A 22,527-nucleotide genomic window follows, 5' to 3' on the forward strand; every position below is an offset into this window, starting at 1 on the left:
CAGGGAGTCTAAGTGAAGAAAATACTGGTCTCTTCAAAGATTGTCCCAGAGGATCTTAATTTTCCTTTCTCCCCTCACCAAAATAAAGCACATCTTTTGAATCTATGAGGCAGTTCAGAGTTATGGTCCGTTTCACTCGTCATTGCAAACTCCCACTTGAACTTCACACGACTATGACAATTAAAAAAAGAATGGTGAAATATAAAGTTTTAGTGAACAAAAACCCCAATGTGTTGAATGTAAAAAGCAAATGTATTTGTAGTCCCTCCACTAATTTTATCTACCTACCAGGGTGGGAGCTCAGTCATCCTGGAGAATGGAGTAAGATGATTCCTTTCCCCAACCTCTGCCCCAATATTGAGTAATTTTCTAAGGCTTTTTTCACTAGTATTGTATATCCTATAAAAGTTAGAAAACAGGAATGTTTATAACTAGGTCCTGATTTCCAGATTCTGTTATCTGCCAAGAGTTGAAGAAATCATAACATCTAAAATAGCACAAGAAGCATTTTCCTACTGCTTCCCGTGTTTGAGGTTTGTCAACAACTGTTTCAGGGGAAGCATAGAATTTTGAACTCAGGATTTGGTTTTCAACCAATCACAGCTAACCATGCAATATCGTTGAGGGGTGAGGAATTATTTCCATAGGCAGATTCCATGCTCCAGTATTGGTCTCCGGCAGTTGACTTCACCACCTCAGTGACTGCTGAGGGTTGTAATTGAATAGGGGAGCCTGTCTTTGCGGGGTATTGGAAGATGTTCATTAAGAACCACAGAGTTTGGAAAAGTTAATTTAGAATATGCTGAAATCCCTTTGTTTTAGGCATCCAGCAGCCACTACTAACATTTGGCATTTTGTTTTATTAAAATTCCTTGATTAAATATTGCCTTGGTAAAAAATTCAATACCATATAATGTGAAGTAACACTATACAATCAGAATGGTGTAAACTTGAAAGCATGTCTGTCACCAACAGAAGTTGGTGAAAATATTACCTCACCCACCTTGTTTCTTTACTGTACAATCTGGCATTTAAACACAGCTTGTGACTGATTCTGTTTGATCAAATGCAGTAATCAAAACTACCTTAGATGCATGTAAATAGTGCAAGTTCTTGCTCGGCTGACTATACTGTGTGCTCTCTTTTGCCTCCACTATCTCATTTCAGAAACAGCCAGTGAAGAGGAGTCTCCAGTGCTTTCCTATACTCATCTAAACAGTGAAAGCTCTGTCCCAGAAGAACTAGGCAGTCCAGCTGGTGAACCTGTCCCATCAGAGGCTGTGGACCAAGGGAAGCCAGTAAGCCCAGATCAGAGTACACTTACTGAAGAAATGATTTACTCACAAGATCTAGAGTCTGCTACCTCGCCAGCCAAGCTTGTGAGTGAACTTTATCCTTTACATTTATATGTTCTAGTAAAGAACCATCAGAAGAGAAGTAGAAAATAAACTTTCTAGTAGCCGTTTAAAGCTTTCTACACAGAGATTAAACTGTTTTTTTAGCTGAAATGCTATATCCGAAGGTGTCAGTAAATATTGGAGACTCGTACTTTCTTTAAATTCTTTAGAAAAAAAATTCTTTGGGAATGGGGTCAATTAAGCATTTTTAACTTGTGTGCAGACTTACTACAGATTTTGAATGTGCCAGAGGGGCTACGCAGCATAATCAGTGGAATGCTAGCCCAGCATACCAGTGTGACTTGGATGGATGATAGTTTGTCATGATTATATCAGGCACAGGAAGCTAATACTATGATTTTGATTTGAATTATGCATTATGAAGTGTTTGGGGGTATTCCATAGCATAAGGAACCCAGCTATGCCTCACCCATAGTCTTGCAGGTTACAACATATAATGCCAGCTTGTAGATAATTCTGGCTTTCTACTCTGTTCCAAGTATTATGTCTGCTTGCTTTCTAAGTTGCATCATGGTAATTCTTGTTCTCTGGGCTTTATACCTGGGTGAAGCTGTGAGGCTAAAGATGCTGTGTCAGCCACTGTCTGTGGAGACACTGCTCATTGAGACTTACATTGAGTTTTACAAACACTTTTTCCTCTGGGAAAGTCCATTTAGAACGTGCCGCTGAAGAGAGAGTGCAGTGTAAACATCTAATGTGCCAAAGGTTATATTCTGTCTGGGTAAAATGGCTATGGCAAGCATACTGTTAATGCTGTAAACAGATATCTGGCAGAGAATCTGCCCTTAAGAGAAGTTTTGCCTGGCTGGAAGTTGAGCCCGTGTTGTGGTGGTTGATGTAGGGTAATGCCTTGCACTTCCTGATATTGAGAAGTGTCCTTTCAGTTTAGCAGATATATTTGGCAGCAGTTTTTATGAAAGTGTGGTTGCACCAACAAATACGTTAAAAATATTCTAATCTGAAGCATACAAGTTTTCTTGTTTAGCAATAAACCAGACCATGTAAGGCAGAATTACTGAGGTCCAGGTTCAAGATAAATGTCTGCTTTTGCTACTTTAGGTAGTTTTGTTCTGATGCGTAATACACTGAGACGGATAAAGCTTTCGTTAATGTATCTGGATAGGTAGCTAGCTATTTATTATTGCTAAAGATTTATGGCTAGGGAATACTTTCCTTCCTTGTAATTAACTCCTGTTGACAGTGATCTCATACTTTTAAATTGAACTTCACAAGTAGTTACTTATTTTTTCTTTCGTCTTTGAATAGTCTCCTTCCAAAAGCAGTACATCTATGTCAAAGCAGGATTCCATCAAAGGAAGCCACAGAACTGGAGGGCAGCAGCGTTTACCTGTGAAATCCCATCAAATATCCCACAGTTGGTCTGATGAGTCTTTATCCATGACACAGTCAGGTAAGATTGAAAGAATACATTGTCTTGTGTTTAAATTGATTTCTCATACTCTGTGTTTTTGCAACCCAGTAAATTAACTCATAAATCTAATTAAGTAAACTGAAAATATTTGAAATTGCGCTGAGTTCAGGATTCTGTAGGAGGGTTTTATATTAAAGTTGATCACTTCAGTGTACAGCAATGAACAAAGTTTCCTAAACTGTGATGTCATTAACTGTTCTAGAAGAAATACAGAGCCTGAAAATCTGATGTCAGAAGTTGGAGGAAATGATCTTTCAGATCCTTTGTTTACTATATTGAATTTAAGTGTACTTAAACATGCACACCCACTGATATGAATGAGATCTTAAACATGTTGTTTTTTTCACCAGTTCACTTTTAATGAAACCGATGTTCATTACCCCTGTTAAGAATACTTTGACTTAGTTATTTGCACCCAGGGACATTCTGCAGTTTGTGAGCATAAGAATGCCACCTTCATTGTAGGGAAGCTTGCACTGGGGTTGTATGTCTGTGCTTTATCTGCTCTGTAGGATGAGTTTATCATCCTCTTAGTTGCTCTACCTGGAAACCTTTACCAGAAAGGAATTGTTTTTTTTTAACAAAAAAGGGGGAATTTTGCTTCAATTTTCTCCTTTTCCTGACAGCAAATGACTTGCATTAAAATTAATCCTGAATTTAGAATATTTGTGTGCTTATATACAAACAGCAGAAAGTGTCGGACGCCACCAATGCAAAAAGGTTAGCACCTGGCATATATATTATAGGTGGAGCTGGTAATACCAACCTATTAAGGTTGCCTATTACTTTCCATTATAAGACTGTGTGTTTGGTTGCTTGCAGTTTTGACAAACTTTGACCGTTCGGGCTCCAATTTTCCATGCTGGATGTCTGCTTCAGACTGAATTTTCTTAGAAAATTTCAGCTAAAATGGTTTGGGTGTGTCTGAAATCAAGGCTAGAGAAAAATACATTGTTTTGCCCATGTAGAAAAATTCTGGCACACTTTTTCGAGAAGCCGGAGTGACCTCATGCTTTGGAGCAAGGACTTGAAATTTGACAGAGGGGTTGCCTTTGTGTTAAGGATATGCCTTTTTGCCTTCCCTATGGAAATCCATCCAAATTTGGCCAAGTTACAAACCTTGGAAAAATCAGTTCACACATGCTCAATAGAGACTTCCTAGATTTTAGCAGCTAGGATCTCCAAAAGTTCTGAGGCAAGAGAACTGGGAGTGGCTGGGTAAAACGACTGCTAAAAGGAGCTAGGAGGTTGGAGAGAGACACTGAGATAGGCCAAAGAGCCCAGGGAGGAAGACTGGGATTGAAAGCTAATGGGGATGTAGAGGGAGGAAGAGAGTCAGGGTCGTGGGGACTGGGACTGATGGTAAAATGGGACTGGAAGTAAGGTGCTTGTGGGGAAGACTTGGACAAGGAGTCTGGAGGGGGAGAACTGGGATGGAGAATCCAGAAGGGATTCTAGGACTGCCTGGGTAAGGACACTGGGACTGGGAGGAGAAGCCTGAGAGTGACTGGATAAGTGAAGAGAATGGCACTGGGACAAGGTGCTAGGGTGGGAAAGAGATGGGACTGAGACAGGTATGAAGGGACAGAAGAATCTGTGCCCACTAGACATGCTCCCTTCCAGAGCTTGGACTGGAACCCAAGATCCCTAAGTCTCACCTTTCCTCTGCTGTCAGTAGTACCTGTGGAACCCACTGGCAAAGTTCGTTTCATCCCCCTCTAGTGCTGGTCCATATAGAGGATGACAACCTACTGATGCTATCAGTTACTCTGTTAGCTCAAAGGGAATAGGTTTCTGTGGTGTATCTAAAGGTTCAAGCCCTGCTGATGACCTATGTGAGTGGCAGTATGAATGGAATTTGCGGTTTTTCAGTTTGCCTTTTAAAAATCTAGGAGATTACACACACAAAAGCTAAACGCAAGAACATTAAGGTTGCACAGTGAAGCAGTCAGAAGCTAGGAAAAGCCAGAATTAATGTTGCCTGTGCACTCTTAATTTGTCTTCCTCGTGTGTATTCATTATGATACAGTCTTTAATTACATGATCATGTACTATTTTTTCCACATGACCCCTGCCTCCACCAGTGAACAGGATGGATGGTACTCATGTAATGAGCAGCTATTCAATATTTTATTTTATTTTCATTGTGCATTGTGTCACCTTAAGTCTCATTTGCTGCACACTACTCAAACCCTGCTCTGAAGACAGAATTATTAATTCATTTATGGACTTTTCTGTGGCACTCATCACATAGTATCAGAGTACTTAACAAACGTAATTTTTCAACTTCCCTGTGTGAGGAGGAGGTGGTATTATCCCCATTTTACAGATAGGGAAGTGAGGCACAGACAGTAAGGTCAAAGGTGTCCACTAATTTTGGGTGCCCATTTTGAGGTACCTAGGACCTGGTTTTCAGAGTACTTTTCATTACATAGCACTTTCTGTGCTCAAAGCACAGCTCTCATTGACTTCAATTGCTGCTGTGAGCACTCAACACTTCTGCAGATCAAACTCCAGGGTCTCACATTAGGCACCCAGAAAATGAGGAACATCTAATTAGTGACCACCTGTGAGAGGTTTGGTTTCAGTGACCTGCCTGACATGAGACAGGAACTTTGTGGGAGAGGCAGAGATAGAATTCAGTTCTCTGGGCCAGCATTCAATTGCCTTTAACCATGAGATCATCCCTTCTTTTTCTGCAGTCCCCTGCCTCATTCACTGCAGACCTTCCAACTTCTGCAGCAAATGCAGCAGGGGTCCTCTGCACTTCCCCACAGCAAGTCCCTCCCCACAGCAGATCCATCCTCTACACTGAATGAGGTGGGGGTCACATGGAAAAATAGTATGTAATCATGTAAGTTAAACATGTATCATAAAGAATAAGCAAAAAGGGGCCAAATTGAGGTTGCATAGGCAACCTTAATTCTGGCATTTCCTAGCTTTTCAGTGCTTGCCTTGCAACCTTAATAATGTTCTTATAACAGCTTTTGTGTGCACTAGAAAATAACAGGACTTGTCAGGACAAGTGATTTCCATTTTGATATAAAAATGAATACATAAAATAAACACATTCACACTGATTAATTTTTAATAGCATGCCACCTTCAGGGCACTGTAACATAATTAAAACATGCAATAACTTGATAAAATTATCTTAAAGTTGAAACAGAGAAAACCAAATAAACATATCAGTACGAATAAATGAAAAATAATGAATATGGGGTGCCAACAGTGATCATGATGAGCTCTTTTGAAATAAATAGACTTTCAAGTATTTGGCATTTTAAAATATGATGGAGAGACTAAGACTGATGTCAGCTGGAGGAGGGATTTGGGGATGTATCACTGCATTCTAGTGTTGGTCTGCATTGTTACCCTTTTTCTCGCACCATATGTAAAATGATCTTGGTTCGTTAAAAGGACATTGTCGAGTTAAAAATAGATATTGCAGTTTTATTTGCGGGTTTAACTGATGTCTGAGATAAGTAAAGAATTTTTAAAAATTAATTTACTTCTCACCATTTATGCTGTTTGTTTCCACTTCTGCATTTTTTTGTCAGCTTGAACTATGAAAACAGAATAGTCAATTTCGTGTTTGTTTATAATCAGTTTCTGGTTCATATGTGCTATCAATGCTTGAAAACACTTTAGAGGAAAGTTATTCTTTTAAAAAAAATTCATTAACATTTTTCAAATGTCGTGGCAACAGATTCTTTTGTTAGGCTTTGTAGAAACTTGCTTTATACAAAAACTGAATTTGGGCCTTAATTAACATGATGTTACTGTCACTTAAGTAGGAGGAATTAATTATAATCAAGACACTTGCCGGAAAATAAGTACACTACCTCGGATTATGAGGAGAGAACACATTCTTCCTATCAAACACGTATATCTATTTTGTGCACTACTTGTTTAAAAACACTTTCATAAATATTTAACTATAAAACTTCACTGAAAAAGGAATGCATCCAGCTGCTGATCACATTTACTAGCTGCTGACAGTGAAATCCCTTACTGCTAGTTACTTTTGCTATCTTTTGGTGAAATGAGGCATTGGTTATCGAACTGAAGTGCAAATTGCTATTGGGCCATGAAGAACTAGCTGGTCACATGGTGCTGCTGACTTTTCTTCTTTATTTCAGCTGGTTTTATAGTCATCTATGCTCTTCATTGCAGCAAATGGTCTGGGTGCCTGTAAAACTGCCTAGAACAGGGGTGGGCAAACTTTTTGGCCTGAGGGCCTCATCATGTTTCTGAAATTGTATGGAGGGCCAGTTAGGGGAGGCTGTGCCTCCCCAAACAGCCAGGCATGGCCCGGCCCCCGCCCCCTATCTGACCCCCCTCCCTGATGGCCTTCCTGGGACTCCTGCCCCATCCAACCCCCCTGTCCTCTGACTGCCCCCGGACCTCCCACCCCAACTACTCCCTGACACCCCATCCAACTCCCCCATCTCCTTTGTGACTGCCCCCCCCCCGGACCCCTGCCCTATCTAACCACCCCTTCTCCTTGACTGCCCCTGGACCCCCTGCCCCTGACTGCCCCCCGCCACCCCATCCAACCCCCCCCTCCTTCCTGACATCTCCCCGGGACCCCCCACATCCAACCACCCCTTCTCCCTGTCTGCCCCCAGAACCCCTGCCCCTGACTGCCCCCCACTGCCCCATCCAACCCCCCGTCCTTCCTTACTGTCCCCCCAGGACCTCTGCCCCCATTCAATCACCCTGTTCCCAGCCCTCTGACTGCCCCAACCCCTATCCACACCCCCGCCTCCTGACCACCACCCCCGAACTCCCCTGCCCTCTATCCAAGCCCCCAGCTCCCTGCCTCCTTACCGCGCTGCCTGGAGCACCAGTGGCTGGTGGCGCAGCTGCACCGGGTCAGGCCGGGCTCTGCAGCTGCGCTGACCCAGGAGCTTGCCCCTCCCTGGCCGCCCAGAGCATTGTGCCGGCGGCGCGGCGCACTGAGACTGCGGGGGGGAAAGGGAACAACATGGGAGGGGCCAAGGGCTAGCCTCCTGGGCCAGGAGCTCACGGGCCAGGCTGGCCAGTCCTGCGGGCCGTAGTTTGCCCACCTCTGGGCTAGAAGCTGCCTCTACTTGGGGCTGCTGCTACATAGAAGGAGGAGAGGACACAGGAGCGCCCCTGAGACTGAAGTTTTCAGCCACCAGGGAGAAGTGCCAAGGGGACTGTAAATTAGACTGAAAACTATTAATAATATTTATTATTTCTATTTTGGTAGTGCCAGTCATGGACTAGGACCCCATTGTGCTAGGTGCTATACAGACACAGAACAAAGACTCCTGCTCCAAAGAGCTTACAGCCTAAGGGCTTGTCTACACTTACAGCGCTGCTGTGGTGCAACTGCACAGTGGAGCTGCACTGCTGTGGCACTTAGAGAAGATGCTACCTATGCTGATGGGAGAGTTTCTCCCGTTGATATAGTGCTCTCTACACAGGAGTTAGGTCGGTATAACTACATCACTCTGGGGTGTGGAAAATTCACACATAGTTATACTGGCATAAGTAGATAGGGTAGACCAAGCCTAAGTATAAAACAAGAGACAACCAGTAGATACAGACAGATGGGAATGTGCAAGGAAGCATTGAGACAATAAGACCATGCTTTTCTATGAGCTTACACAGTCTTGTTTGGGCCTTGGTTGTTACAGAAATACAAAAACAGTTATATTAGTGGAGACGACTCTACTGTTGAGAAGGGAATCAAGCAGCTGGGCATGACTTTCAGTAGAATAGAGACAGGTTTCAGAGGAACAGCCGTGTTAGTCTGTATTCGCAAAAAGAAAAGGAGTACTTGTGGCACCTTAGAGACTAACCAATTTATTTGAGCATGAGCTTTCGTGAGCTAAAGTGAGCTGTAGCTCACGAAAGCTCATGCTCAAATAAATTGGTTAGTCTCTAAGGTGCCACAAGTACTCCTTTTCTTTTTAGTAGAATAGAGGGAGACGACTACCAGCAGGACTGGAAGACCAGACAGTAGGGAATCCTGGGGGAGGGGAAGAGGAACAGAACGAATGGTAATGAAATTGCAAAAGGAAACCATGTGATTTCCTTTTTAAAGAACAATGAAAATATTTGTTCAAGTGAGAAGTGGCTACATTCACCACAGGGATATATTGTTGTTATGAATGACATAATAGGTAGTCTGCAAAATCGAGACTAGGAGCTTAAGTGGTCCATGCAGTTGTGAATGGAATGTCGGGTGACCCATGAGATAATCTCTCTAAAGATGTGGTTCTCTGTTTGCTTAAGTGTGAGAACCCCAGAAATAAGTTGTCAAACAGGAGGGTTTGACAGTTAATTATTTCCATGATCAAACTGCTCTTTTTCTAACTGAAGTTAACTAGTCATCCTCCAGTCCTAGTGAATTTGTTTAGTCCAGGAGATTTAAAAGCTGGTGGTCTTACTGTATCTATAGCTTGCAAGAGACCTAGCTTGCTTCTGTACCGTACTATTACAAATGAAGTACTCTCCATTAAAATAATACATCATGTAGCATAAGGGTGTTTAAGGTGAATTTAAAAGCTTTTAAACACAAATTTTAAAAATATATACATTCTTAAACCACTAAAAAGAAGTGTCACACTGAAAAACATAACATTAAAATACTGTTTCCTCTGCAGCAGTTGACATCACAAGCAGTTAATGACAAATCCTTAAGTCTTTATCCAGACAAGTGATCAATGAATTGAATGAATGAGAACTGAGTAAAAGTTACTGGATGCTTGTGCTGTGTGTGTGTGTCTGTGATGTCCTTAACAAAACACAGAGGCCTGAACTTACACATTGGTAAGTAGGGAGAGGCGGCAATGACTTTCAGATACTTATTATATCTAAAATATATATTTGAAACACACTTATCTATAAATTAACCATTTGCATTCTAGACACACAGCATAGTTCTGAATATTGAGCTAATTTTCAGTCCTGATATTCTTCTGTAGATCAGAGTCAGTCTATTCTATGCCACCTTCATAGCATAAGGGTATGTCTACATTTGGAGCTGGGGGTGTGATTCCCATCTTCAGGAGACAAACTCACACAGGCTTTCATCAAGCTAGCACGCTAAAACTAGAATGTATCTGCAGCAGCATGAGCTGCAGGACAGGCTAGTCATTCTGAATATGTGCCCCTGAAAAACCCTAGGCACATCCTTGGGCAGCTAACCTGTCCTGCCTTCTGTTTGTAGCATGCTAGCTCAATGAAAGCTAGTGTGAGTTTGTCTCCTGAACATGGGAATCACACCCTCAGCCCCAAGTGCAGACATGCCCTTAGTTTGTCATTGAGTAGGCTAATATGCTTTAGTTAAATGGAGAAAATACCTATGTATTGTTTTTGTTTATTTAACAGTGACTGCACTTTCAACATCTCAGTTCTGTGTGGTCTAGACTATAGATTAGACTAAGGGACAGGGAATTAAGAGGCCTAAAATCTACTTCCTGTTCTGCCACTGACATGCTGACCCAGTGCAATTCACTTAACTGCCCTGTACCTCAGTTTTTCTATCTGCAAAATAGGTATAAGAATACCCATCTTTGTAAAGCGGTTTGGGATTCTCAGATTACATGTGCTATATGAGGGCAGAAAGGTGTTCATGCACTTTACACTTTTTACCTTTTGTTTAATTGTGTGCCTTTTGTATCATAACTTTCAAACACAGCAGAAATTCTATCTATTTTGGTTATTCAGCAGTGTCTCTAATGCCTTCTTTCAGTGTAGGAATCACAAAGTTAAGCGACTTTGGCTTTCTAAGCATGTACAACATAACTAGGAACATAACCATTTTATACGTCATGTCTTTGACAAACTCAGTAAGGTCAGATGTAGCGTTTTTCTTCCTTACCATATGTGATGTGATATTGTTAAAATAAGAGATGCTGACTTAGGAAGTCTTTATTTAGACGATATGAACATGTTAAAAATAAATTATTTTACTAATATTTTATGTGATGTAATTTAAATTCATTAACTGAAGATTCTGTACTTGTAATAATTCAAATACTTGTAATGTGTGAGGTTATTTGAGGATTAAAACTAAACTACTTTTTTCAGAAACTACATCTGACCAGAGTGACATTGAAGGCCGGATCAGGGCCTTAAAGGATGAGCTACGGAAGAGGAAGTCTGTTGTTTATCAGCTGAAAAAGGAACAAAAGAAGAGGCAGAAGGAGAGGCTGAAAGCCCAGGAGGCCAGTTTGATCAAACAGCTAGAGGTTAGGAACAGTTAGAAGAAGGGCTAAGTAACAAGTCAAACTGCTAGCATAGTATGAATTGGTATATTACAGTCAGTTGTTGAAGAAATCCTTTCTTTTGTGCTTATTGATACACCTTTTTATGACAGCAGCACCACCATTCTGGTACTGGTTTAAATATTTCCAATAATTCTACAGTAGCCCATGTGGTACTGATATGATGGACAATCCTCTTCAGGATAAAAGACTAATCCACCAGTAGCATGATGTTGGGGGAGGGGGGGAGTTTTGTTTTTGTTTTGTTTTTGTTTTGTTTTGTTGTAGTATATTGACTCAGACTTGACAGACACTTGGAGTCTATAAAAATAAAATATTAAAACTCCAGCCACTCGCAACTGAAGAGCTGTTTGTCCAATACACACATGAAAACTTCTTGCTTTGAGAGCAGTCTTCTAAAAGGAAAGGATGTGCTTTATTCATTTGATAACTTCTGTTTGCTGATTGATTTTTTCCAAGAAGTTGTGATTTGGAAAATTAACAATCTGAACTTTTTCACACTCAGTCTTACGATGAGTTCATAAAGAAGACTGAAGCAGAGCTGAGCCAAGACCTGGAGGCATCACCCACAGCTAAGCCTCAAATTAAAACTCCATCCTCATCTACTGAAAAACCTAAAATTAAGCCACCCCCACTCCATAGGTAACTTGGAAATCTCTTTGTAATTTAACATTACCTTGTTAGCATTTTTCTAGGTTAGCTGTACAAGTACAAATGCCTTTTCCAGAATATGCTACGGTTATAATATAAAGTAGTTGTGTGAAGATATTTCTGAATGAGCATGGAAGAAAAGTACAATCTGTGCAAGCTTCTCTGTTCCTCAGGTATTATGTACTTGGAGAACTTTAATCTAAACTAAACAAAAACATGTATTAGAATGTAGGGGGTGTGTGTGTGTGTGAGAACACTCAATAGCATTTTGGTGGAAGGGAGGAAGTTGATATCTCAGAAAGTGCAGCATATAGGTATAGGGGAAAATCACAGGGAGGAAACCTGAAGACCACAGCTCCCTAGGCCACTGGAGAATGGCAGTGTGTTGATGCCTTATGCTAGCCCAGTCAGCAGACACATCATCATACAGACAAGCATTGTATGAAGTTCCCATGCACAGTGTCAGTGTATTCTATTCTTGTCCTACCTCATCCTGGTGTCCTAATCTAGGGTTTTTCTGAGCAACAGCAGCTCCTGCCTGTATGGAATTGTGACAAATATTATGGATGGCTTTCTAACCTGGACAGTTCTCTTCCTGGCCCCCTGTGCAGGCATCTCCCCGTCCCTCCTGTAGAAGTCATTCATACTTATAACTTAAACCTAGTTTACAACCCAGGGTTTCAGAGGTAAACAGTGCATTAGCCCACTACACCTCTTGGTGTATCTCCTTGTGGTTCTGTTTCCCACCCCAAGAGATGGTACAAAAAATCCCACTGGCCTCTCAGTAGTAGGTTTACATGCTCTCAACTGCAGAGGGTAATATTTCTTTAAGCTAATCTTTATTAGAAAGAAATCCTCCCCAGAATATATCGATTGCACGCATACATACACCCATCTTTATAATTACTTTCTATATTCATCTCACCTTTAATGTACTCTTGCATTGGGGTACATGATTCTGTAATTATTGCTGTTTGCATTTACACTATGACTAGCGATTCCAACATCTGGAACATTGGTGGTTCACTTTATTGACTTTTCAACCCTAGGCCGGAGACAACCAAGAATTGGAAATCACTGACTGAGTCAGAGCGGTCCAGAGTATCTTTGGAATCTATTGCAGAGCATGTTGGTATGTATTTGGAAAATAAATGCTGCAGATGGAGGCATCCTTTCATAAATCTTGAAGAATTCTATTACTTTACCGTGTTTTGAAAAATATCCATTCTTTCATAACCTCTCACTGTTTGCTTCAAGGTGAGAAGGGATTTAGAGAGAGAGTGGTTAAGTCAAAATTGAATGCATAGTACACACTTTTTCTTTATAGTTGTATTTTTTTTCACATTTACATTTGTTTTGATTCTAACATTAATCTTCTGAAGATCAAATTTCACTATTCCTCCCCTTAGCTGTAAAGCATCTTAGGTCTCTTCTTTTAAGAGACTTTAATAATAAACAGCCAAAACATAGTGGAAAGAAAATGGTAAATTTTAGAAGAATATTTTAACTAAGAAGAAATGGTAGCATCTTGGCTTTTTCTTCTTGCTGTATCACTTCAACTTAGGAGACAGCAAAAGCAAACAATGTGCTGAACCACAGATATTTGGTTCTATCCTTGCTGAGACTCATGTGAAACATCAAAAGTATGACAACTGTTTTTCTTTTTGCCTTTTGTGTTCCCCAGTATCATATAATTTGAGAACACTGCCCTTGAAGAAGCCAAAAACAATGAAAGATTTCCTTTTTATGTTCAGATATTTTTCAGTGGTTTACTATTAATCTTTATCTCTCCACATACATTTATAACCTTGTTTACCTTTGTGACCTCCAGACAAATACCTGAGCTTTTACCTCCTATAACAAAGTCCCATTCCACAATAATAACTTTTCACAGGACAGCGGCAGAGGTAGGAGGTTAGAAAGAAAACTATGGAGACATAATACATACGGAATACGGAGGATGCTGTTATTATTTACAGGACAGTCCAGGAGCCTGTGAAACTTTCCCAGCTCCCTGCTAATATCCTTTAGTCTCAAATCTTTTGACTGAACAGCTGTTTAACTTTGGCTGCAGTTTCCCAACAAAATAACAGGCATTCCTGATCACACCTTGCTCTGATAGGATTAAAAGGTAGCAAAAGATTATTCTGGATGATTTAGCATTGTGATGATTAATCTTTTTCATTTAAGATGCTGTATCATCAAGTTCTGAGAGGTCTGTGTCTGTACACATCAAGAGACTCATTGACTCAGAGGTTCATATAGAAGAACCTTCCCGAACCCTGTCCCCGGTCTTCAAGTCCCCAAGGAGATCTAGAGCTGAATCTGGTGATTCCTTGGACAGTGTGCCCTCATTAGCTCTTCTCAAAGATCTAAGAGATAGTGGCAGAGTATCCCATGTGTTACTGAGCAAGTCAGAAGATGTATCCAGTGATGATATTGTGTCCAATCACAAATCTGATATACAAGAGGAGATGGAGTACATAAAATCAGAAGAATCCGAGGTTGAAGATGTTAATAATAAACATTCAGAGAGTTCTGGTGCCTTGTTGATGCTAGATATACACCAGGAAATCTTACCAGAAGTCCTTCCAAAGAGAGATCTCCACTCTGACACTGAACAGTCTCAGAAGGAACTATTTAGCATGACTGCTGAAAATATTCAGAGTAGAGCAGAGATCTCAAAACAGAGAGAGGCAGTCAAAGATGATGCAGGGAGTGATCAAAGTGACAGATCAGAAAAGTCCTCTCTCAGCTTGAACAAGTGGGCACTGGAAAAAGACTTCTCTGTTCCAGAACAAGTTTTTACTCAAAAAGAGCCATCATACTCTGAAGATTTTTTGGGGTCCCCCCCCAGAAAAGAGACATCAGTTGAAGAAACTCCTTCTGCTAAATGTTACAAAGACGATTTTGAGAAGCCTACACTGTCACACAGAAAAGATTCTCAGTCACTTAGAGAGAAATCACAGCATTCAAAACCTCCTAGAAGCAGATCCACCAGCCTTGGCAGTGAAGATGAAATCAGTGAATATCTCAGTGACAAGTCTCTCTCTGTCTCTGGCAGTGTGCATTCAGAGAAATTGCTAGAACTCAAGTCACCAACAGAGCTCATAAAAAATAAAGAACGCAGTGATGTGGAGAAAGAACAAGCCCCCATCGAATCACCACTTTGGGCCTCAATTTCTATCACAGAAGAAGCAAACACACTGGTAAATTTCAATATTGGTGACAGGATACTTGTGAGTAACATCCAGCCTGGAACATTGCGATTCAAAGGTCTGACCAGTTTTGCCAAAGGGTTTTGGGCTGGTGTGGAGCTGGATAAACCTGAAGGAAACAACAATGGGACTTATGATGGTATTAAATATTTTGATTGTAAGGAAAAGCATGGTATTTTTGCTCCTCCTGAAAAGATCTCTCACATTTCAAAAAGTTTTGATACCTATATAGACATGAATGAAGATGAAGACTCATTCTTTGATGACAGATTGGGTCAGCACTACAAATCCGAGCAGAAAGACAAAGAAAGTTCCAAATCTGGCAAAGTTGAAGAAAGCAAGGGAATAGATGCAACTGAGAAATCATCCCAAGATAAAGCTCCACCAGGCATGACTGCTTTAGAAGGCTCTATTGGGCAAAAAGTCGATGATTACTCCAGTTCTGAAGTAAACCACATAAAGGAGGTTTTCACAGCTGTTAGACCGCTTGCCAAAGAGCAGTCTGTGGTGGACTGCCTGAAAGATGCTGTAAAAGATGAGACTGTCCATGCACTGTCTGTTTCTACTATAGAAAATGTTACCACCGTTCTATTGAAGGGTACCTTAGATGGTATATTGTCTGAAAAGCTGGAGGGGCAGCAGTCCTCAAGGGAGGAATGTACTGAAAAGTCAGATAATTTCTCCTCTGAAGTTTTGGAAAAACCTGGAACTCCACTTCTGGACCTATTGACCAAGGAAAAGAATCAATTAGAGGCCCAACTTAGACTGCCTCTTAGAGAGGAAGAGAAGTCAAAAGACCAGCTAGAAAAGGTCTGCTTGTTGACAGACAGTCTACTTAAGGATTTTGTTAAGGACACTGTCAATCAGCTACAGCAAATCAAGAAGGTCAGGAATGAGAAGATTCATCTTAGCAATCAGGAGCTCTGTGATGTCCAAGAGGAATTATCATCCAGAACCCCAGCCCAGCATGTGGAGGAACAGGTAGCAAAGGGCCTGCAGAACTTTTTTTTAAGTCCTGAATTGGAAGATGAAAGAGAAGAAGTTTCCTCTCCGGATATGTGTCCCAGACCAGTGAGTATATAGCTTGCACTGATTTCAGAAGCTAATATATTAATTGTTTATTTGATAATTATTGAATCTGAAGATTTTGTTTTCTACCAATTTTGTTCCTCCCAAGTGTTTTCAGGTGGCCTCCAATATGTGTCTCACTTTATGGTACATTCTGAAACATTTTGGGGATTTACAAAGATGTATGAAACACCTACTCATATCACATGAAAAACTAAAAAATATTCTACTTAGAGAGCATTCTGCTTACATATATCATATTTTCTGCATTAGCCTACCCTGTTTTTCATAATCCTAATTGAATTTGCATGAATGCTGACTCTTGTATTTGTAGAGTAAGTTTGTTTCTGCTTACTCTCCATATGAAATAAGCATCCTCTGACCTTACAATTAGTTGCTATAGAGATCCTTAAGATATCAAGCTGCTAAAGGTGCTGGGTTAACAGCTCTCTGATAGGTGAAGTTATATATCCACTGGACAGATATATCATGAACAGTGAAAGTTCAAGCTTCCCCAGAACCACCTCTAAGGGTAAGAAGATAAGATATGGCCTCTTTGCTGAGGCTCCTAACAAAGTTGACAACTGTGGTTATATTCTCGATATGTTACTATCACAAAAAGCACCAGCTCGCTTTCACATGGGCCACCAAACAGCCATCAGCTTGTAATGGCTTTTTGTCTACTGATTTAAGCTAGATCAGAGGTGGGCAAACTATGGCCTGTGGGCCACATCCAGCCCGCGGGACTGTCCTGCCCAGCCCCTGACCTCCCGGCCGTGGAGGCTAGCCCCCGGCCCCTCCCCTGCTGTCCCCCCTTCCCCGCAGCCTCAGCTCACTGCACCGCTTGCACAGTGCTCTGGGTGGCGGGGCTGTGAGCTCTTGCCAGGTAGCGCAGCTGCAGAGCCACGGCCTGACCTGGTGCTCTGTGCTGCATGGTGGCGTGGCTGGCTCCAGCCGGGCAGCACAGCTGTAGCGCCGCCAGCCATCAGTGCTCCAGACAGCATGGTAAGGGCGTTGGATAGAAGGCAGGGGAGTTCGGGGTGGTGGTCAGGGGGCAGGGCTGTGGATAGGGGTCGGGGTGGTGGTCAGGGGGCAGGGCTGTGGATAGGGGTCGGGGCGGTTAGAGGGCAGGAGTTCCGGGGGGGAGGCGGTCAGTAAGAAGAGCGGGGGTTGGATGGGACAGCAGGGAGCAGTCAAGGGCAGGGGTTCCGGGGGTGGTCAGGGAGAAGGAGTGGTTGGATGGAGCAGGGGTCCTGGGGTGGGGGCAGTCAGGAATGAGAGGAGGGTTGGATGGGGCGGTGTGGGGCAGTCAGGGGTGGGGGGTCCAGGGGCGGTCAGTGGACAGAGAGGGGTGGATGGGGCACGGGTTCCAAGGGGGCCATCAGAGGACAGGGAACAGGGGGTTGGATGGGGCAGGAGTCCTGGGGGGACCGTCAGGGGGCGAGAAGCAGGGGGCGTCAGACAGGGGGCGGGGGCTGCGCTACCCCTGGCTGTTTGGGGAGGCACAGCCTCCCCTAACTGGCCCTCCATACAATTTTGGAAACCCGATGGGGCCCTCAGGCCAAAAAGTTTGCCCGCCCCGAGCTAGATTTTTACTGGTTGTAAGTGAAGTGAAAAGTTACATATTCCATTTCCAAACTGTTGAGGCACCCAGCCCCTCCCAAACAAATTAGTTTCAGGGCAGAATGAGCAACAGGAACAGATGATCTATTTTTAAAAATGTTTCTCTCTGTTGTAAATTCCCTAGTAACTTTTCAAAAACATTGGGGAAGATATGATGAAAGTGCAGGTATAGGAGTAGAATCAAATGTTTCCAGTGGTTTGGGTTTTTTGAGATAATTATTCAAAAATGCTTTATATACACAGACAATCATATCAGAAGTACATTTCAAAATCTAATTATAAGAAGTGTTTGATGGGAAATAGAGTACATTACTGCTCTGAATAGTAATTCTGTTTCTTATTCCACAGGAAAGTCCAGTGTTTGGTGCCAGTGGACAGGAAGAGCTTGCAAAGAGGCTGGCAGAACTGGAGCTCAGCCGGGAATTCCTGAGTGTGTTAGGAGATGATCAAGACTGGTTTGATGAGGACTTTGGCTTGAGCTCCCAAAAGGTCCCACAGAAGCAAACTGAAGAAACAGCGGTGTTGCCCAAGATAGAGCCACAAAAAGTGCCACCTAAGCCATGTGAGGAGCCTTTGGCTGTTCCACATACTGCAGTGGAAGTAGAAGGCATGGTGCATGCAGCAGCTGAGGAGCTGTGGAAGTTGAAAGAGCTGGGTCATGATCTTCAGAATATCAGCCTTCCCATAGACCTTGGTAATACCACCAAAGAGCAGGACATGGAAACTATAAGCAAACAGGTCTATAAACAGGTACAACCCTGGGGAACATTGATCTCATCCCCGGGATACTTGCTCTCAGAAGCTGAAGTTTTAATTTTGACCTTTTTCTTTTTGTCAAGGCGGTATTTGACTTGACGAGAGAGATTTTTCGGGAAATCTTTGCTGAGGATCCTAGTCTGAATCAACCTATTTGGATGAAACCATGTAGAATTACCTCCACTTACTTCCGGCGAGTAAAAGATCCAAACGACCTTGACGAGATCAAGGTAGGAAAGATGCTATTAAATTGTGACTGTCCTCATATCATATAATGTTTATATAGCATTTTTTCATTTGTAGCCCACAAAATGCTGAATGTAGGTAGGCAAACATTACCTGGATTTTAACAGATGTAGCATTTGAGCACAGAGAGGTTTCAAGAGTGGTTCTTCGCTGAAAAGCAAGTGTTTAAAGATGGTAATTTTTTTTGTTCAACAGATTTACCACCCTCTCTTTCTGGGTTGTATTTGTTGACTTTAGTGACTTTAAAAAATTTCCTTTACTGCAGATCTAACACCTTAGTCCTGCAGTCTGATCTGTGTGAGCAGATCCATACACCTATGCAGACTTCAGTGGGACTTGATGTAAGGGTCTATTGTCATGGATCTGGTTGTGGGATTGGGGCTAAAAGACTGAGCTGGATTTTATACTTTACTGTGCATCATAGTTGTATGCTAAACTTCAATCAGATACACCTGTGCCAAACCCAGTGAAGGCAATGGAGTTGCACAGATAGACTAAGGGTATGATTTGAAGATGAAATGGGTGCACTGCTGTAACTAAGGGCCTAGTTTGGTCTGCAGACTTTTTATTACTGGTGATAATGCTCAAGAAAGAAAAAACTCAGCTTGTTGCTGAACCCAGATTGAATTTACAGGGCTGTATGTTAGAAAAAAACACGTGTCAAACTAGCACTTTTCATATGGAAATCATTAGGACACAAACAAGGAATATCCCCTGCTTCCAGTGCTGTTATTCCAAAGTTATTTTTCAGAGTAGAACGGCATTTAAAGTAACTTGCCCAAGATAACACATTGAATCTTTGGCAGAGTCATGGACAGAACCTAGGTCTACCAAGCCATAGCTGTCCCTGAACTGTTAATAGCAGGGAAGAATAAAGTTAAAAGGATAAAGGACTGTCAGTCTCTAACCCTATTTTCCTACAGTGTCCTTTCATAAACTGAATTAGTTTTAGTCTCCAGTTTACTGTATCATTAAGTGAAAGTTGTGCTCTACAATCAGTCAAAGCTCTAAGGGCTAAAAAAAATTCAGCCCTTTTTTAAATATAGTATACTCTCTGCATAATAAGAAAAGGAGTACTTGTGGCACCTTAGAGACTAACCAATTTATATGAGCATAAGCTTTCGTGAGCTACAGCTCACTTCATCGGATGCATCCGATGAAGTGAGCTGTAGCTCACGAAAGCTTATGCTCAAATAAATTGGTTAGTCTCTAAGGTGCCACAAGTACTCCTTTTCTTTTTGCGAATACAGACTAACACGGCTGTTACTCTGAAACCTGTCATCTCTGCATAATGTTGTCTCTAAGATAGGGTTATTGCTCAGTGCTTCCACTGTAAATCTCTTGCACTGCAATGTACATCTCACAGTGAAACAGAAGTTCACCCTGTATTTTAAGATCAGATTTTGAAGGGCAGGTGCTCGGTACAGGATTCACTTCTTCCCTCAAATACAATATTAACTCTTTTTTTCTTTTCTTCCTCTAGAGTTTCATTGCAACTGAAGTGCTGAAATTGTTCAGCTTGAGGAAGGAACCCAATCACAAAACAGATTGGCAGAAGATGATGAAGTTTGGACGCAAGAAACGGGACAGAGTGGATCATATACTGGTCAGTGGATAAAAGCATTCAGTAGTTTGATTGTATTCTATTCCCTGAATACAAAGGGTGTGTTAGTTATATCTCAAAAGAAGGCATGAATCTTTTGACAAAAGGTTGTTAATCCTAGGTGCACAATTTAGAACTAATATTTAAGTTCCATATGGTCCACTTACATTTTTGTCTTTTTGGGGTATTTGCAATGAACAAAATAACTTTTAAACAGATCATTGTGTGTGGGTAGTGAGGGTAAGCAAAGGAGAAAGTTGAGAAGCATCAAATATTAAAACCATTAATTTAAACAGTGAATTTGTTACAATGTAAAATGCATAACTGAAAGGAGAACATTTTTTATTTGGACCAAAAATGGTATTCCTACCTGTCACAAATTCTCGGAGAAGGACTGGCTTTCTGCCTTGATGAACCAAATTATTTATTTTTTAGTAATGTTGTTTCCACTGTGACAAGTGATACTGAAATCCAAATAGATTAAGCTCCTTCCCATGACAGAATTCTGATATAGCATTTCTTGGCTTTTTCAAGACTTCTGCAGTTAAGACCAGTATAGAGTTTGAAATAGGATTGTAATTTCAAAGTGACTAGATCTTCTTCATTGTACTGTGGTAGCAGCTATGCCACATGGTACACTCAACATGTTCTCTAAGCCAGCATTGAGCAGCATTGCTGCTCCTATAATACCTATGCATGTAAACTCCGATGAACAATATATGCTGCCAACACTGGTTCAGGGATGGAGGATAACTCATGGGGGCAAGCTTTTTAAAGCTGATCCTTGGGTGGTTTTACTGAATGGTTGGGGTCTCTCTCGTCTGTGATGAGTCTACTTGGCAACATAAGAGTTGCCAACGCATTGCATTTATCTTAACTATATCCTAAATTGATATATAAAATTACCAGTTAATTCAAACAATGGATATCTTCAGTCTTTTGTTCTCCCACCTGTGGAAGATTTCCCAGCAAAGCATTAGGAAGACTTTTCCGCCAGGGACAAAGTTGCACCTTAGCTAGGTAAAGGATTTAAAGTTAGGGTCAAGTATCCTGGGATATCTGGGCCTTATTAGTACATGTGTTGTAACTAATATCATTTGTAATAAGCTAAAGTACAGCCACATTAGGTATGGAACATGCAGCTGTTGTGTGCCTGCACCAGCTCACTGTACCAGCTTTCAGTTGTTATGAATTAGTCTCAATTGGAAACATTCAAAAAAGTGAATCAGGTTGAATGAGGTTGAAATTCAGGCACTAATGTACAATAGTCTGAGACCTTCCAGATTTCATACAAGAATTCAAGTGTCAAAGGTTAAAACACTTCAATCAATATATTTTAATAAATAAGGTCTGACAAGCCTGTGTTTCATCCCACCTCACTCTCACAGAGAAACAGAGGTAAAACAACCACCATTTTAGCTGAAGGCTGGGAAAAATATGGAAAAACAAACTCTATACTATACTGTTTGCTTTAGGAATTGGCATTGCTCAGTGACATTGTTGCTAAGCTTATCATTGCAACGTAAGCAACCAAGAGAGAAACTTCTAGCTTAGAAAAAGTAGCCAAACCCTGGAAAACTTCTATAAACATATTTGTTAAAACCTCTTTAAACTGTTAAGCAGCTGTTTAGCTTTCTTTGTTTCCTAATCAGCCTCCAGCTTCTGCCACTTTTGTTTATGTGGTCATGAATCGTGAGAATACAAATACTGGATCATGGCAGCATCACTAACTGAATCAGGGGCATTGCTAAATAACAGTGTTCAAAAAGAAATAGAACATGATGATTTAAATGGCGTTTCGAAAACCCCGTTTCATGTTTTCCTGAGTATGGCAATAGTCTATTAAAGGAACAAATCAAATTTGGTTCAAAATTTAGATTTTGTAGACGTTTGTTTTCATCTGTGTTCTTAAGTATAGGTGTATTTAACAAATGTATCTCTGCAACTCAAATCCTGTCTGTCCTGCTCTGGAGTGCCTCACAGCTGAGTGCCAGCCTCAGTGCAGATACCCCAAACTGGTAGCGTGTTTGCCCGTAACAAGTGTGAACTCCCGGACCGCTACCAGTCTTACCATAGAGTCACAGACAGTCCCCTTGGATCTCCAGGGCATCTTGCCACCCAGACAAACTGGACTTTGTGATAAAAGGTAACTCAAACCAAAAATCATGTCACACAAGGTTGCTCCCAGTCCCAAGAGACCTCCAGATCAGTTGGTATTCTACATTTTACACCAAAGGCTACACTT

The 22,527-nt window shown here is 41.4% G+C and overlaps 1 protein-coding gene across 9 annotated transcripts in view; it reads left to right on the forward strand.

Moving 5' to 3' along the window:
* CEP350 (centrosomal protein 350) overlaps positions 1–22,527 on the forward strand; it is a 135,041-nt gene that overhangs the window by 98,677 nt on the left and 13,837 nt on the right. For all 9 annotated transcript variants that reach the window (XM_075131502.1, XM_075131503.1, XM_075131504.1 and 6 more), the window contains 9 exons: positions 1,168–1,379; positions 2,685–2,829; positions 10,921–11,081; positions 11,623–11,759; positions 12,818–12,900; positions 13,959–16,057; positions 18,026–18,427; positions 18,517–18,663; positions 20,163–20,285. In XM_075131502.1, coding sequence (XP_074987603.1) covers positions 1,168–1,379; positions 2,685–2,829; positions 10,921–11,081; positions 11,623–11,759; positions 12,818–12,900; positions 13,959–16,057; positions 18,026–18,427; positions 18,517–18,663; positions 20,163–20,285 — 3,509 coding nt within the window. The remainder of the gene's footprint in view (positions 1–1,167; positions 1,380–2,684; positions 2,830–10,920; positions 11,082–11,622; positions 11,760–12,817; positions 12,901–13,958; positions 16,058–18,025; positions 18,428–18,516; positions 18,664–20,162; positions 20,286–22,527) is intronic.

This window comes from Caretta caretta, chromosome 8 (genome assembly GCF_965140235.1).
Source record: "Caretta caretta isolate rCarCar2 chromosome 8, rCarCar1.hap1, whole genome shotgun sequence".
Classification (NCBI taxonomy): Eukaryota; Metazoa; Chordata; order Testudines; family Cheloniidae; genus Caretta; species Caretta caretta.